An 18,552-nucleotide genomic window follows, 5' to 3' on the forward strand; every position below is an offset into this window, starting at 1 on the left:
GTAAAACTTTTATCGATTCATCCTATGTCATGAATGTTACATTTTAACCAAACTATTAAACATCGTAAATTCGCTCTAAGGATATATAAACAATTTTGTTGGCGAAGCGATTAATAATAATTTTAGTGCTGACCTTACCCAAAAAAAAAAAAAAGTGATTTTTCTCAACTCTATGACTTTTTTTTTAAAAAAATGAATAAATAAATGATAGCTAAATTCTAGGAGATTCGAGATTAGAAAAATATTACTAATACATAGGGAAAATGAAAATTTGTCGTTAAGCTACACTGGGAAACAATTTTTGGCCCACAAAAAAATTATCACATACATTTTTCCAAGACAAAAATATATTTAGTACAACATATTATTTGTCTCAAATAAGAACAAAATTTGATATTATTTGGCTAAAACATCACGAGATGTACATTTGAAGACTTTAAAAAATAAAATCTAAGTATGTATAATAAAGACAAGAATTTGCCAAAAATTCATGAATGAATGATGATTGAGGGAAATATAATAACTATACAAATCACGAGAGCAATAGTAGTCACCCACCCTTTAGTATATATTGGTGTTATCTAAGTAGTGACGGAGTCAGAAATTTTGAAAAAACAAATATATATCTATAAAGATGCAAACTACCTACACCTGGACGAGAAGAACCATATGTTTCATAATAATAAAAATATAAATGTTTGCTCATAATTATTTTTTACATAGACAAAGAATTCATTGATTTTATTTTGTTTTTTCTTTATTGCCATCCCCTTTACATGATTGAAGTATATGGTGCCTTTGAGCACAAACAAACTTAATTTATAAGACTTTTTTGTTGTCACAAAATAAGTAAATGTCAAAAACCTTATCCCTCAACAAGAAGAACCACACAAATTAAGTAATTATTTTCCCTTTTCTTTCTTTTCTTTTATCACTTTGAAGTAAAATTATTTCTTTTCATACATTTAGGGTGTGTTTGGTATGAAGGAAAATGTTTTCCTAGAAAATGTTTTCCTGGAAAACAAGTTGATTTTTGACTTATTTTCTCATGTTTGGTTGGTGAGTAGAAAATATTTTCCGGAAAAATTTTTTAGTGTTTGATTTATGAATGAAAAATATTTTTGAGCAATATCTTTTATTTTTACTAGAGTAGAAAATAATTTTTGAAATTGAAAATAGTTTTTAAAAACAAACTTAAATTTTTTTGGGGGGTGGGGGGTGGTAGGGGGTGGGTGAAGGGGGTCGAGGGTAGGGGTGAAAATTTGAAATTTTGAAGTTGAAAATATTTTTGAAAAACAAACTTAAAATTTTTCATTTTTTTTTGGGGGGGGGGGGGTGGTAGGGGGGTGGGTGGGTGGGGGTCGAGGGTAGGGATGAAAAAATGAAATTTTGAAATTGAAAATATTTTTTTAAAAACAAACTTGAATTTTTATTTTTTTTGGGGAGGGGGGGTGTTAGGGGTGGGTGGGTGGGGGGCTGTGTAGGAAGTGGGTGGGGGTCGAGGGTAGGGTGAAAAAATGAAATTTTGAATTTGTAAATATTTTTTAAAAATAAACTCAATTTTTTTTTGGGGGGGGGGGGGGGGGGACCGGAGAGAGGGGTGGGTGATCGAGGATCGGGATGAAAAAATAAAAATTGAAAGTTGAAAATATTTTTCAAAAACAAACTTAGTTTTTTTTCTTTTTGAAGGGGGTTGGGGGCTGATAGGGGGGTTGATGGGGGGGGCGAGGGTAGTGGGTAGGGGGTAAAATAATAAAAAATTGAAATTAGAAATATCTTTTAAAAACAATTTTTAATATTTTTTTGGGAGGGGGTGGGGGTAGGGGTGAGGGTGGGGTAAAAAAATTGAATTTAAAAACAAGCTTTAAAATTTTATTTTATTTTTATTTTTTTGGGGGAGGGTTGGTTGGGGGTGGTTTGAGGGTAGGGACAAAATAAATTAATTTTTTCAACAAAAAAATAATTGTAATTTGAAGTTGGAAGAGAGTTTTGGAAAATGTTTTCCTTAAGTTTAGAAGGGAAGTCATTTTCCTTAAATTTGAGGAAAATGAGTTGATTTGGAAAACATTTTCCAAAACATTTAGCCCAACCAAACATGAGAAAATTGGAAAACATTTTCCGGAAAATGTTTTCCTTCATACCAAACACACCCTTAGTAAGATAGTAAGAAAAGTTTCTATTGACAACGATGTGTTATAATTCGAATACGGACGTTACAAAATGATTTTAAGTTATTTTTTTAATACGTGTACCTCCGTCCAATAAAAAGGACTAATGTAAGCGTCATGTGAATCCTACATTAAAATTGAAGAAGAAAATGACGATCGATATACAATATAATGTCAGTTATATAATATACAGTATACCCGTTTTTGAGTCTGATAATGACATGTTTCTCAAGAAGCAAATTTGTGAGATTTGTTGAGCCGAAACGAACCATACTTTACCATAAATCTAGCATCATAATTCTTATTATTGTGTTTCCTTCAATAAAGATGTATTTTGGTAATCATGTGAGCAAACAGGGTTGAAAGAGTAAAGTAATAAGAATATTTTTAATCATTTTATTGTGTTGATAATCGTGAATTATGTCTACTAATATATATATATTGGTTTTCTTATTTAGATAAATTCTGAAATTGATAAATTAAGAATAGGAGAAAGATTGGAAGTAATTAAATTCTTTGTCCCAAATTTACTCCATAATAATCATAAGCTTTACTTTTTTATGTTTTCACTTGAAGTTTAAATTACTTCACCATAACTTGAAAATGATTAACCTAATTTAATTTGTTTTGAAAAAAAAAACCAAGATCATTTGCCTTATTTTTAGGATTATCAAATAATTGATTTCAATTATCTTTAAGAATACCTTATAGTGTGTTAGGATCATTCTTGATATCAAAGACTCGATTTTATATAGGTATTATGTTCAATTATGACTTCGACTCAGGTCATTTGCTTTCCTCATAATTTTTTTTTGTCATATGCATAATATTGATGTTACCCAATACTTACATGTTTATAGAAAGAAAAAGAGAAAAGAAAATGTTCAAATTAATTTTTGATTTTTTATAAAATATTTTAAAATCATATGACAGGTTCAACATGTGTGCACATTTCCAAGTTATTATTTATTTTATTTACTTAAACAGTACATTGGACTTTAAGAATATTCTCAGTAGAAAAATAAAGGCAATATAAATAAAATATAATAAACAAAAAATAGATGTGACTTCTCTTGGACTCTGCGTAAATTAATAATGGTATAGATTTGGCCTAATAGTCAATGATGTTGGTAAAAGTTATAAGAAAATCAATATTTCAATCTTAAGAAAAATTAATCTCTGTTTATGTACTTATATTTTAGTCATTTGGTGTAAAATATTAATTTAGTCAATATACATAAAAATTAGATATCACATAAATAAAATAAAAATGTTCGCAAACTAGCTCAGATATTATTATTATTATTATTATAAATACTAATAATAATATTGAGCATATAAAATAAAAGAATTATAATTTCTAAAGAAAAAAAAGGACAAAAGAAGTAGCATAAATCATAATTGTGAAGCTTTCACAACTTTATCTTAAGACAAAATAAAGAGAAAACAAATCTTTTCAAGAAAAAAAAAGTCTTAAGTACAAAAGCACCCTAAAGATTATAATATGTAAGTATTACGTATTTCATTTTTAAATTAAATTTCGGATTTAAATCGAAAAAATGTGTGTTATACGTAAATATTTTCAGCAAAAATTTAAATTAATCAAATTTTAAAAGCCGCATACGAAATACTAATATAGAGCTGGTTTGAATTGATTTTTGTCTTTATAATTAAAAAGTCAAAAAGTATAAGTTAAAAATTCGAACTTATGACTTTTGACTTATTTTTATTGATTTAACTTAAAAACAAATTGTTTATAAACATTTTTTAATTTTATCTAAACACTATAAAATTTCTTTAAAATTAGTTTAACTTAAAAGCACCTCAAATAACTCAATCCAAACAGGCACATAAAATCACTCATAAAATGATTAATTTAGCTCAAAGATAACATGGAATTCATGCAAAGTATGATGCCCTTTGTCTAAACCGTACATCTATCGAAAATAGTCTATCGATACACATTTTATCAATAAAATTATATTAAATATATCATTATTATTTTATTTTTCGCAAAACTTATATGTCCAGAAGTTATAATTCTTAAAATGAATTCAGATTAATCGAATCTCCCGAACACATTATAGAAAAGAAAAAGACAACCAACCATTAATGTAATGAAATAAATTAGTACAAAAATAAACCTGGAATTTATGCAAAGTGGTATTCACTTTACTTGTTATCATCATTACATATTATATATAAATATATTTTTATATACTATAGTTTTAATAAAATTATCAAAAGCTAAATATTGTGTTCTTCTCATTTTCCTCTATCATCTTCATCTTCCATGGGAGAAAAGCAAAAGCTTAAAGAGAAAGAGAAAATCAAGAAGCAAAAACACAAACACCCAAATGATGAATCTCCAAAACCCACTTCAGATTTCACTTTTAAACCCATTTCCGATGTTAAAGGTCTTCGATTCGGCGGTCAATTCATCGTTAAATCCTTCACAATCCGCCGTGCACGGCCATTAGAACTCCTCCGTATCCTCTCCCTTTCTCCGCCGTCAACAACAACCAAAAACTACAGTTTCACTTCAACTACAGCTTATTTACCCACAAATTTCACAATCTTAGCTCATCATGCTTGGCATACACTAACATTGGGTCTCGGAACGAAGAAATCGAAGGTGGTTTTGTTTGTTTTCGAATCGGAGAACATGAAATCGGAAATCGACCGGGTTTGGCCGGTGGAGATTCCGTTAGGTGAAGTGAATAAGAAGATGATTCGAGGTTTAACAGGTACTGAAATGGCGAGATTTAAGTTTAGGAAAGGATGTATAACTTTTTATGTTTATGCTGTAAGAAGAATTGGGGATTTAGGGTTTACTTGTGCTGAAGATCTGAAATTGATTTTACAATCGGTTGTTGCACTCAAAGATTTCTTCGATCATACTGCTATGTTAGCTATGCCGAATCAGAGAAGTATCAATTATCCACCTGAGATTCAACAAATGGGAATAGCTCATTAGTCTTCTTCTTCGTCTTCTTCTCCGCCGTTGCTCGGATTATTCAAAAATGTTGATAACCCAGTAATATAGAGGTTCTGAATCATCATTTCTCAGTTCCCTTTTTATGTTGTTCGGATTATTCAAAAATGTTGGTAATCCAGTGGGATAATATGTATCTGTCGATAATTTTGAAGAGTTCGAGTAAATATAGGTTCTAATCATCATTTCTCATTTCCATTCTATGTTGTTCGGGTTATTCGAAAATGTAGTCGGATTCTGATATGTACTTGTTAATAATTTTGAAGAGTCCGAGTAATATCGATTTTGAATCATTATTTCTCAATTTTTGTTTGGATTATTCGAAAATGTAGTGAGATTCTGATTGATAAAATTGAAGATTTCGAGGAATATAGGTTCTGAATAATCATTTATCAGTTCTCGTTTGTGTTGCTTGGATTATTCGAAAATGTTGTGGGATTCTGATATGTACCTGTTGATAATTTTGAAGAGTCCGAGTAATATCGGTTCTGAATCATCATTTCTTAGCTCTCGTCTATGTTGCTTGGATTTTTCGAAAATGTTACGAGATTCTGATATGTACTTGCTGATAAAATGTTGTGGGATTCTGATATGTACCTGTTGATAAATTTGAAGAGTTCGAGTAATATAGGTTCTGAATCACCACTTCACAATTCTTGTTTGTGTTGCTTGGATTATTCGAAATGTTACGAGATTCTAATATGTATCTGTCGACAATTATGAAAAGTTCGAGCAATATTGGTTCTGAATTATCATTTCTCGAAGTTATTTTTGATAATTAAATATATTGTTAGTGTAATTTTTATTTTTTTTAGGTGATAAGTTTATATGTATTGTAATTGACTATTTATTATATTTTGAAGGTTTTGGAGCTTAGTGTTACTGTGAAAAAATATACTTGTAATTTGCTTTTATAAGTTTGGACAATACGAATTTTCGAGAATTTAGTAACTTTTGCTTGAACTTGTGTATATGTATGTTTACTTTTGTGTTTGGGTATAGAGTTGGTTGAAACTTAATTGAAATAAGTATTTTTTTTAAAAAAAAATTAGAGTTATGTTTGAAAATATATTTTATTTGAAGAAGAGTTGAAATTTTGTGTGTGGAAAAGACATTTTCAAAAATTTAACCAAAAATTTATTCTAGTGTATAATCAACTAATAATTTTTAAATTTTTTTTTGAAAATAATAAATAACATTTTATGTCTAAATGGTTAGTTTCTCAACTATAGGAAAATTTCAATTTCTAGTGATATTCAACTAAACATATTTATTTTTAGTTAATTGAAGTGTGTGGCTTTAGTCTTTTGATGTAGGAAGTTTGATATATCTAAATTATTTTTAGAATTATATTACTATCATATATGAAGTAATAATAATAACATATGAGCAATAAATAGAAAAATAATTAATATTTATGTAAATTTTTTTACTATTCACTAGTAAATAGAATTTGAAGTGCATATTGTAATTAATTAAAGATTAGATATGTCTAGTTAAATATCATAAGACGCAAATGAAAGTTTCTCTACAAACCACTTATAATAACCTTCAATGCTTAAGACTAAAAGTTTTTTCTAAGTTAATTTGTGATAAAAATCAATTCAGAATTTAAACTTAATTATTATAAGTTTGAATTATATTATTGAGTTAAATTTTATTATTTATACTTTAATAATAGTCTCTTCATTTCAAATTAATTGAATTGTTGAGGTGTTTCACACCATTTAAGAAAAGAAGATTAAGACATAAATTAGGCATAACTTTCAATTTTACCCTTATTAATTATTGTCAAATTTGTGATTAAAATAACTAAACATTAATTAATAACTAATTCCAATACTAACTAATGAAAGGTAAAATTGGAAGAACATTCTAAAAGTAGTCTTAAAAATTGAACAATTAAATTAATTTGAAAAATAAAAAATGCCTCTAACAATTTAATTTATTTGAAATGGAGGGAGTACTTGTATTGGATGAAGAGTTCATTTCATGTTTTTTTTTTCTTCTTTTGTTGACTTGAAAATATATTATAGATATGAAGAGGGATTTGTTTAATTTTTGTGGAAAATCTTTTATACTCTATTTTTATTATATAGAGATTATTACAATATAATAAATAGATTGAATGTGACAGAGTTAGAGTTCAAGAATTGAGAATGAAAGCAATTGCTTTGATTCTTTAATGTCATTTTTAATATTTTTGATTTTCTCCTCACATATGAAAAAGTTGACTATTTTAAGATCCAGCTCATGAATGAAACATAATTGCTTAAATTATTGAACATTCTAATTTTTTTTTTTGCTTAAATTATATAATTCATTTTCATGTGCTTTCCCACAAAAAATTTAAGAAAATATTTTAGAAATCATTTTCTTATTTTTGTGCTAGTTTATAATCTAAACGAATCGTATATGCACTTAGTACATGTTTTTCAATGTTGAAGGCACCCCAAAGAGCAAGAATTTTATATTATATTGTTTTCTTCAGTAATTTTCGAGATCAAACTATAACTGCTTAATTATCATTTTAACGATAACCAATTAATATTTATTCATAAAAAATATCTATAGTTATTTTTAACGTCGTTCATCAACAAAGGCGGATCGAATATATTGCTCATAGTCCACATGAACTCAGAAATATATTTAATCTACACAAATTCTATAAATATATCAATATATTTGTTAAATATTCATAAATATATTTATATAATCTTAATTATTTTATATATATATATTAAGTCAAGATCAAAATTTATAAATTTTAAATTTTAAATCTGCCTCAATTTCGAATAGATGGTTAATTAAATTGAAGTGTTATTAGATAGTAGCCTATTAATATGACTTCTTGCTACACAAGTTAATGCACATCAAGGAGACAAAATACTATGATAGAAATGTGCCATTCTGTCATTAATTTAATTTACTGATTTATAATAATGTCTTGAACAATTTTAATAAGGTATTAAATAGGAGTATATATTAAACTTTATGAACAAAGACCAAATTTATGAAAATTTAATTTGCTGTTTTTTTTCTTTCTGTCATTCAATTAACGTGAACTTTCCTCTGATTCATGTGATTAATATTCAGGTTGTTCTTGTGAAATTTTTTTATTACTACTTCCCCTCCCCTGCTCTATTTTTTTGGTCATGTTTTTTTTATACTTTTTTTTTAAAAAGTAAAAAAGTAATTTGACTAAATTATCCTATTTATTTTTTGATCTCTATTTAATACAATTTTCCTTTTACCATAATTATTGAGTAAGGATAAAGTTGGTGGAAATAATAATTAATTATATCTTAATTTTCTAAAATAATAGTTATTTTGGATCAACTAAATTTAATAAACGTGATGACTAAAATGGATTGAAGAGAGTCATTTTTTTAAATAAAAATTTAAAATAAATAAGTCGGAATTGCTAGCAAGTGCCGATCAAGCATACGATGGTGAATTCTACCAAGATGGAGTACGGTAGAGGTAGAGAGAATTTCTAATACAATGGTGAAATACATAGAAATCAAAAAGAATATCAACAACGAAAAAAATATCAATGGCGAAAGCAATCTGCTGGACCGACATATTTTTATAAGCCAATTGTTCTCTTTCTTCAATAACTATTTCGTGCTTGCATGTCCCATGCAGTTTCCCTTATTACAATCTTTTAGTTGGTGGAAAAATTGCCTATGTTGAAGGCAACTATATATATAGTGTTATTAATATGTAGTTATGTAATATCTACATCAAAGAAGTAGGGCATAGTAGTAAACACATCTCCACATGGTTATTTCCCCAAAATTTAGAGGTGGCAAATGATTGATTGAATCAAATTTGAACGAATTAAAATATGTCAATATGAGATAAATTGACAAGTAATTAATTTTTGGATCTTTAATTAAGTTTTAGACAGTGTTTTAAAACTATTTAGTGAGTAGTATAGAATTCACCAAATATATTTTTAATTAAAATAGATTTTTTTACTGGAGATTGAACTCAATGAGTTGTTTCTAGAGTTTGAAATGGTAAAGGGAGTTTGAAACTCCAATAAATTTATGAACTCCAACATATTGCGGTGGAATTTCACTTGTTAAAGCTTCGAAACTCCAATATATTGTGGTGAAATTTTATTTGTCGAAGTTTCAAACCGTATTTTAGTTAGGTATATCTTTACTTAATTTGTATTTTCGTATTAAAAAGTGAAAATCCTCTAATTACATTTAAAACAAAAGATAAACTTAGATTGCCGACTCAACTTTTAGCCATGCCACCTAATTTTTACAGTCAAACCAACAAACAAATCATGATCCAGCCCGTCCAAGATTGGTTGAATCGATTAAATGATATGTCATAACTCAACTCGCCTAATATGACCCAACCAAACTCCTCAACCCCTTTATTTTGCTTCTTTGAAGAATAAGTGTACTAATGTAATCACTTTGATCAGTTGAGTTACATTATTTTGATATATTTTGACCTAATAATTTATTAGGTCATTTCAAATTCAACTTAGAGGATTAAGTCAACAAACATATCATAATCCAACAGTTTAAACCTAAACAAATTATGTAAATCACTAAAAAAATGATTTTGTCATCTCTACCCACATTGTTACCTTATTTTATAACTATTAGAATAAAATATGAAAACACCAAGTAATGGATTGATGAAAAGGATGTGACCTTGATGATGATAATGAATAATTAGATAGTGAGGAAAAGTTGGCTAGAAGGAGATAATGAATCATGTACAAAGGCCAACATATGCCAACTCTTCATAACTTTATGTTGTACCCACAAAACACTAAAGTGAAAAGATAGAAAATGAATTTTAAAAGTTCACAACTTCAATTTTTTTAATTTTTATTTTCTATTGTTCACTCTACCTTTATCTTTAATCATTTCTTGAGAAGGTCCCTCCAATAGAAACCAACTTTTTTTTGTTAGTTGTATATGAATTGGGATGTTTCATAGGGGTGGGACTCCACAAGGGATCAAAAATCTACATTTTTTATTTGTTATTGGTGTTCGATATTCATATTAAAATTCGATTAATTTGAGTTTGCATCAGATTAGATCAAAGAAATTTGAGTTTGCATTAGGTGAGATCAAAGAATGCTACTATAAGAAATAAATAATGGATGACACAAACAATAACAGTATATTCCGTGTAACTTCACAAGTGTGATATATAAAAATAACAAGATATACACAAATAAGGGCAGAGAGTGTTTTCGATAAATAATCGATGATCTTTAAAAAATGAAGAAGAAGGTAGATCGGTACATGAAGCACCCTACATTCACATGGGTTCAGAAAGGATCGAACTTTAAAGGAGTGTAATGTAGACAGTCTACCTTGATGCAAAAGCATTAATAATTGATTCTACGATTCAAACCCATAACTTATAATCACACGTAAATAATTTATCGTTGCTTCAAGACTCCTTCCGAATAAATGACCTTATATGTTATAGATTTAAAACAGACTTATTTTATTCATTTATTTGTCTCAATTTCAATCTATATATTATAAATAAATGAATATAAGGTAGTTCTAACTTCCAACCGCAAAAGCTAGAAAAACAAGTATAAAAAGGCTAATGCTTAGATCACATTGTCTGGTGCACCTGTGATTTGTTTACTATAGGTTGGTAAACTTTCATCCATATATAATTGACTAAAGGATATAATTTTGTTTTTAAATACCAAAATTAATCTTATTAATACTTGATAACTAATGATTTTAACAACCATTAGAGTATTAAAACTAAGACAATCAACGTAAAACTAATCAATTTATATTGAAAATCAATTGTGTATTATTATCGAAAGAAACAACTACAAATGAAATGAAGCATATCATGATGATTTATATATCCGACTCCAAGTAGCTAATGAGGTGCAATAGCTCATTAACAGAGTTAGATAAGAAAGATTAATCTAATATTTAATAAATATATAAGAAAAAAAAAGGAGAAAAAAATATTTAAAGTACAGTATTTCAAATAAATTGGTCTTTAGTTTTCGCTCTTAGCGATCGATATTATATCTAACAGAGCATTAGTTTTCTAAGAGTGTAGGAAAACACAATAAGTAGACACTTTTGTATAAATAATTACATACATATATGACCGTATTTAGTGAATAACAATTATGACATATTTAACATTTACTCCTATAGTCGTTTTACATTCTGAATAGATCGTGCATAAGATATAGTAGAGATTCAAGACACCACAAACTCTACAGTTCTTTTATTTAAGCTAACAATAACTACCTTTCATAAGAATTCTACATCGGTGATCTCTTCCTTCTACAAATCAAGCAAACGACTGTTTACTACAAGATTATGTTTTTTTTTTCCTCAAACTGAAAATTGCTCATATTAACCACATCTAAATTTCTGACAAGGAAGAAGAAATTGTAATTTTGGTTCAACACAATGGTGAATGGAATAGTTAACACAATTTCAAAATAAATGAATAAATTATGTAATATTATGAAATGAAAATATATGTGTATGTTTCGCGAAGTGCAAATGACCCGAGAAGAAAACATATAAGCCCAAACTCCAAAAAAATCTGTTTTTTTTGGGCCTATAAGATAGAAGAAGGCCTGGAAAAAAACATAAATGGGCTTCAACTTACAGAAAAAAAAGAGTTAAACACGCCCACCGTGGGGCTCGAACCCACGACCACAAGGTTAAGAGCCTTGCGCTCTACCAACTGAGCTAGACGGGCTTTGTTGTTGATATGGTGTCGACAAGTATTATGATTGTACAACATTTGATTCAAACATTCTTGTGTCCAATTGGGGGAGCTTGTTCAGGCGGATTAAAAGAAGCAATGGGAGCGCCACCCCCGAATGGGCCCTGCAGAGCGCAATTCGAATTTAGTCGGAGCTCCAATGTGGGCTCCGGACATCGGATGGGAAACCAAAAAAAAAAAAAGCAATGGAAGATTAAGGGAAAAATGACAAATATATCCCTGCACTATCGTAAATGGTATGCAGTTTCGTCATACTTTTGGGACATTAGTGTCCCTGTTGTCCAAAAACTAGAACATATATACCTTTTATGCTAAGGTAGAATGTGTTGTAAGGTTAAAAAAGACAATCAATATTAAACTTCACCAATATAATGTGTTTTTACACTTTCACTAGAAAAGTTAATCCTTTTTTTTTTCTACTAGAAAAGTTAATCTTACTATATTTGAAAAACATATTTTCTTACCTATATTATTTTTAAAAAGTTGATCAAATAAAATATGTGCTTCGCAGAAAAAAAGATAAATAATTTTCTATTAAACTTATAAAAACGTCCTTGAAAATATTTATAAGCAAATATAAATTTAGTTTTCTTTTTTCATAATGAAATTGTAATACAAAAATAACATGAAAGAATAATTAAAGATTATATTTTAAAAAGAGTTTTTCCGAACACTACACAAAAAACATTATAAGCAATTTGATGTAATAAAAATGGTTATAAACTATAAATTATAAATTAGAGATGATCAACTTATGATTGATTTTGAATTATAAGTATAATTTAACTTTTTACTTTACACCTTCGAGTACAATTTTGAAATTAAAATTTATTAACGCGAGATATTACGTGCACTGGATTCAGTTTTATTGTGGTAAACTTGTTGACCTCGGGTCAGTCGGGTCACCTTGTTACAGAGATCTGTTAACTTCGATCTTCACTCAATTTGTTCGATTTAACCCTAAAAAAATGGAATCATTTTGGGCGATTCTGGAGTTACTACTGATCGCAGCTATTGTTCTTGCATTTGGCTTAGCTGCTGCAATTGTATTCGAAACATTCAGAAGAAGATTCAATCATACGTATGTATTTACAATAACCCCTTTTAACAAAAAAAAAACCCTATTTGCAGTTCTTCTGAAATGTTCGTGTATGGATTTTCGATTTTGATTTTGTGCTTTAAATTCGGAAATTCTGAAGAAGATTGAATCATATGTGTGTTTATAATAACCCCTTTTAGCAGAAAGCTCTATTTTTCATTTTTTCTGGATTTTTGGTGTATGAATTTTCGATTTGGATTTTGTACTTTGAATTATTTGAGCACATGTATGTTTATAAGAACTCCTTTTAGTAAAAATTCTCTATTTTGCATTTTTTATGAAATATTGTTGTATGAATTTTTTGATTTTGATTTTGTACTTTGCAGGCATGTGGAAGCTCCTCCTGTTTTTGAAGATCCGACTTCATTTAAGCCGGTACGTACAAACCCACCTCCAAAAGTTGAAATTTTTACTCTTGTTACGTTTCCCCTGAAAAAAAAGAGTAGAAAGTTTGTGTCTTTATTGTTTTGATTGTTTACGCGAGCAGTACATATGTGATATGTTGTTTACTATTGGACTTTTTATTGGACTGAGAAACAATCTCTAGCCGTTGATATTAGTCTTGGAGTCACTTTACTATCTTGAAACTCCTTGATGGTGTGACGTTATATATATACTTCAGTTGCTCTTTGAGTTAACCTTTTGAGCATATAATTCAGGTTCGTTGTCCTCATATATTTGATCCTGCTGAGAAGTACATATCCTTGATTATACCTGCTTACAATGAAGAGCACAGGCTTCCTGGAGCCCTTGAAGAAACTTTGAAGTAAGTGAATCAAAGTTGATCGTCTATCTCTACTGTTTACATTGTCTGATTCCATGATCTTCTTTAAAAAATTTGGGTTCGAAATTTGCAGTTATCTTCAACGACGTGCAGCCAATGATAGCACATTTACATATGAGGTATGAGTTAAGATGTAATATGTATTCGTTTCCTTTAGTTTGAATTTTCAAAAGTGAAGACCCCTACTACCCCTCCCGCATTTAAATCTGAGGAAATTAAATTCTCTCCCTATAATCTCATAAGGAAGCTGACTAGAGAAGATGATTGTTTAAAGCTACGAATATACAATAATACAGTCCAATTCATGTAGACTTTATGACAATATTTCAGGGCTGATCTTTCACGGTATGTTAGCTGCTAATATTTCTAATTGGACAAACTATCCCTGGTGGCATTGATATTTTCAATCTAGAATAGTTATGTTGTTAATCGATGGATTTGCTACATTTTTCCTAGAGATAATAAGATTCCATTTTTTTAGTTCTTGAGGTTCAGAGGTTATCCAATGAAAGACTGTAGTTCTGACTCCCTTTTAGTATAAGATGAAGCACCGAAAAATGGTCACAGGTAGAGAACACAATGTTTTAAGAAATACACAGGTATTGAACACCATGATTTTATTAAATGGATCAACAAATAAACCTATCAAAATAAATAAATAAATGATTCAACAAATTATAAGTTTCCTGCTACTGGAAATAAATGTCTGTTCATTACTGGAAATGAATGTCTGCTACCGTGCCTTTTATATTGGCAGCTAATGATTTCTACTTTACTAAGCCTTGGGAACTTTGGCCACATGATTGCCCGTATGTTGAAACGCATTCTGTGGGTTCTTCCTCGAATGACTTCTTACTTTGACCACTAGTGCTAGTTTGTCACACTTCTTGTCCACCCTTGCGTACTACTCATCGTCTCCAGTGCTTAGCCTAAAGAGTTTCTTTTCTTAACAGAAAAAAGAGGGATAAATACTCTACACTGTTAGGGTCTGGTGGTTGTGCTATCTTCTTTTGTGTGTGTGTGTGTGTCATCTTCTTCTAGCAATTTGAGCTTACCTGCCTGCTAACCAAAATGACAGGATGCAGAAGAAAAATATGGTCTTTGTTTTGTGTTGTTTGTACTTTATATCTTTCCATCATTTTATTTATCAAACAGTGGTGAGCAGAAAGGAAGTGTGAGTTGGGTTTTGAAGGAAGAAAGATAGAGTACTGTGCCTGATTGTCAGCTCATGCTCCTTGACCCTAGTCGGGCAGTTCAAGTTATATTAGTATTATTGATGAGTAGGTAAAGCTATAAAAATCTGAAATAGAGATGAATATTTCACCATAGACATGACATGAAGTGTATAAAGATCACTGGGAAATGCATAAAAGTTGGAACTCAGGACTTCAAAAACTTGGTTTTCCTATGAATAATCCTCGCTATTGCTGTTGTTTATTTTGTAAAACCTGGAGATGAAATTTATGCCTGTCTACATTCTTAACTAATTGATTCTTGAATAGGTTATTATTGTTGATGATGGGAGTGCTGATGGAACAAAAAGAGTGGCTTTTGAATTTGTGAAGAGACACTCTGTAGACAACGTGCGAGTCATCCTTCTCGGGAAGAACCACGGGAAAGGGGAAGCTATTAGGAAAGTGAGTCCAAACTCAATATCTGATGAACTAATTCAGAAAGTTGTCCTCTGTATTATGTGTTTACAAATTCATTTTTACTCTCTGGCAATTGATTAAAGCCATTTGCTTCTGCGAAAGCATTGTAAAAACAGGGAATGCTTCACTCACGTGGTGAACTGCTTTTAATGCTTGATGCTGATGGGGCAACCAGAATAGATGATATGGAAAAGCTTGAAAACCAGGTTTGTGGCCCTTCACTGCTGATTTCATGCATCTTTAATTGCATCCATCAAACTCTTTGTTAGTGGAAATTATGGCTATTTTCTTTGTAGTTAATTATTTTCCAGCCAGATCCATGCAGTTGCTAAAAAGGGACAACAATCTGAAGATTCTGCTGGTAGAGATTCAACTATAAGAATATCAGATGTACCAGCAGCTGTATTTGGTTCACGTGCTCACCTTGAAGAGAAGGCTCTAGCAACAGTTTAGTTTTGACTGCTCTTGTTTGTTGTGTATATATGTTGAAGTATTCCTTCTTTGTTCTGTGTATATCCTGGAACCTCCTTATGGTTTTAATATCTGTGCCATGTTTCAGAGAAAATGGTATCGCAATTTCCTGATGAAAGGTTTCCATATTGTGGTTCTCTTGGCTGCTGGTAGTGGAATTCGTGATACTCAGGTAATCTTGTAATCTATAAGTAGCTCAAATCTCTCGTCTGGATTGAGTTCCTGTATAGATGCCTCAGCTAGGTCTTCTACTTTTACTTGATTGAAAATTGCTTGGTTTATGCAGTGTGGATTCAAGATGTTCACCAGATCTGCTGCCAGGAAACTTTTTTTAAATATCCGCTTGAAAAGGTATTTGTGCAAGCTCCTCCCCTTCCCTACCACTGTGTTTAACAGGATCTATATTTTCACGGATGTTTTATTTGTCCTGTGCCTACATAGTCTTTTTAGGAGCATTATGAGCATTTCAATCAGCTGGTATAGATTTTGCTATCTCCTTTTAACTCGTAGAAGTTTTTTTGCTTAAGAATATGCATTCTTCAAGTGTATCTTTTCCTGGTTGAATTAAGTTTCTGCTGAACTTGCATAGAAAGTTGTTTGTCCATTTATTAGACTTTCTACAAAGCCATTGAATTCCCGATACCTTTATGGGGATTGTCTTTATAATTTTCTTTCATGACGATGTTCGTCCATATATTTAATTTTGTATAATCCCCCCTCCCCCCCCCCCCCCCCCCCCTCCCTCTAAATTCACTTGCCCATCCTTCTAGAGAAGAATCATGTGGTAGTTAGAGTGTAATCTCTTCTTTATATGCTGTTTCCAAAGTTCTACTACTTCGTAATGGTTGTGAAAACTAGATTCATATTGGGATCTCTTGAGAAATTCGTCTATTCTCTCTTGGTGTCTTCATGGAGATCAACAACTTCAATGTCCTGATTTTACATTTGCATTGTTTCCCTATATGCAATACGATTGGGAAGCCACCTTCTACAAACATTAGTTGAAAAATGCCAACAGGGTTCTCTCCTGATCTCTCTTTGTCTGTACGCCTAGTTATTTGTCTCATAATGCTGTCTGCAACTTTGTCATCGTCACATTTTTTTGCCTTTCCTCGAGATCTCTTACTTTGGACAACAGGAACTTACTGAGAATCCTTTTTCACAGGTGGTGTTTTGATGTCGAACTAGTCTACCTATGCAAATGGTTTCGGGTTTCAATGAATGAGATATCCGTCAATTGGACAGAAATACCGGGATCAAAAGTCAATCTGTTAAGCATCCCAAACATGTTGTGGGAGATGGCAATCATGTCTTTAGGTTATAGAACTGGCATCTGGAAAATCTACAGCTGAGTTTTATATTTTTTCCAGGCCATACCTAGTACTTGGACCTGACTCTTAACACATGTAATGCTTCGCGACACATATACCTTGTTTATGAACTATAATTTGCTCGTTTAGGAAGATTGTATAAGAGTTGGACAAGTTTTGACAATTTTCATGTTTATGAGAAAAATATACAATTTTAACTTCAAACCAATCTAGTTGCAAATCACTATTTGAAATCATGTCCAAAACAGGCCCTAAATTGATACATTGATATTAGATCTCATTCATTGATAAAATATGAAATTTTGATTCAAATGTTGAAAGTTGAAACCAAACCAATTTTATGCATAAGAAGTTATATGTTTCGAATAAAAGTTGATAACAGACTTTGCAGGTGTTTACTGTTTGGTCATGCAATATAATATTACGATATGAAATTGTTATATTTTGTTAAAACAACCTACATTTTTGTCTACTAGCCATTTATTTCATATGTAAATAAAATTTATAATCATATCATTTTTTTTAAAATTTGTTATTCTCAGCAACATAAAGTTTATTATTACTTTAAATCAATTTTTATTTTATCATTCAAATTCATTATTTTTACGAAATTTATTTGTCAACTAAATTTATTACTACTACTATAATGTTTAATAAAAAAATAATTTTTCATCTATATTGAGTGAACAATACCGACCACAATGACTTTGTAATAATTTATTATGCGATTTTATAAATTTTTGTTTATTTGGTAAGATTGAATAAATAACCGGGACTATTTTAATAGTTTTACAACTTATGAGATTCTTATTTTTATGAGAAAATATACAACACAAAAACTTCAAATCGCATGTCGAAACAAAACTTCAACTCCATCTCATGATTTCATATCGCATGGTCAAACGGACCCTTTTTTTGAAACATAATTCAAGATTGTCTCTTAAATTACTAGATATAGGAATCGTGCTAGCATGAGCCTAATATATGTTACTCATTTTTTGTTTCAATTTATGTGATATCATGGAACTTGAGAAGTTATCCAAATTTTTATATGATTTTAAAATGGATAAATTACATAAATCCCATAGTTTTAATATGAAATTACAATCTATCCCTAATAAGTTTCTAATTACATTAATCCCTTAAAAATTAAAAAAATCGAATACAATAATTGAAGCTCGGATTCATTAATATGTAGCTCAGATACATTAAATACTGTCTCGAATACATTAATATGTAGCTCAGATACATTAAAAACTAGTCCGGATACTTTAAATACTGGCT

General features: G+C 29.9%; 3 protein-coding genes and 1 non-coding gene across 4 annotated transcripts in view; 3 read left to right on the top strand and 1 right to left on the bottom strand.

The window, feature by feature from the left end:
• LOC125819642 (UDP-glucuronic acid decarboxylase 6-like) overlaps positions 1-18,552 on the top strand; it is a 131,488-nt gene that overhangs the window by 1,804 nt on the left and 111,132 nt on the right. The window lies entirely within an intron of this gene.
• LOC125819650 (uncharacterized) lies at positions 4,410-5,145 on the top strand. Its single transcript, XM_049499113.1, has one exon. It carries the CDS (start codon positions 4,462-4,464, stop codon positions 5,143-5,145), a length of 684 nt encoding a protein of 227 aa, XP_049355070.1. The 5' UTR covers positions 4,410-4,461.
• On the bottom strand, positions 11,832-11,904 carry TRNAK-CUU (transfer RNA lysine (anticodon CUU)). Its single transcript has one exon. It is a non-coding gene; the product is annotated as a tRNA-Lys (tRNA).
• On the top strand, positions 12,830-17,435 carry LOC125819643 (uncharacterized). The gene is made up of 10 exons (XM_049499107.1): positions 12,830-13,012; positions 13,357-13,405; positions 13,690-13,796; positions 13,888-13,933; positions 15,317-15,451; positions 15,583-15,672; positions 15,782-15,913; positions 16,026-16,109; positions 16,224-16,288; positions 17,103-17,435. Exons 1-10 carry the CDS (start codon positions 12,900-12,902, stop codon positions 17,287-17,289), a joined length of 1,008 nt encoding a protein of 335 aa, XP_049355064.1. The 5' UTR covers positions 12,830-12,899; the 3' UTR covers positions 17,290-17,435.

Source organism: Solanum verrucosum, unplaced genomic scaffold (genome assembly GCF_900185275.1).
Source record: "Solanum verrucosum unplaced genomic scaffold, falcon-dt-bn FXZP01000255.1, whole genome shotgun sequence".
NCBI classification, from domain to species: Eukaryota; Viridiplantae; Streptophyta; class Magnoliopsida; order Solanales; family Solanaceae; genus Solanum; species Solanum verrucosum.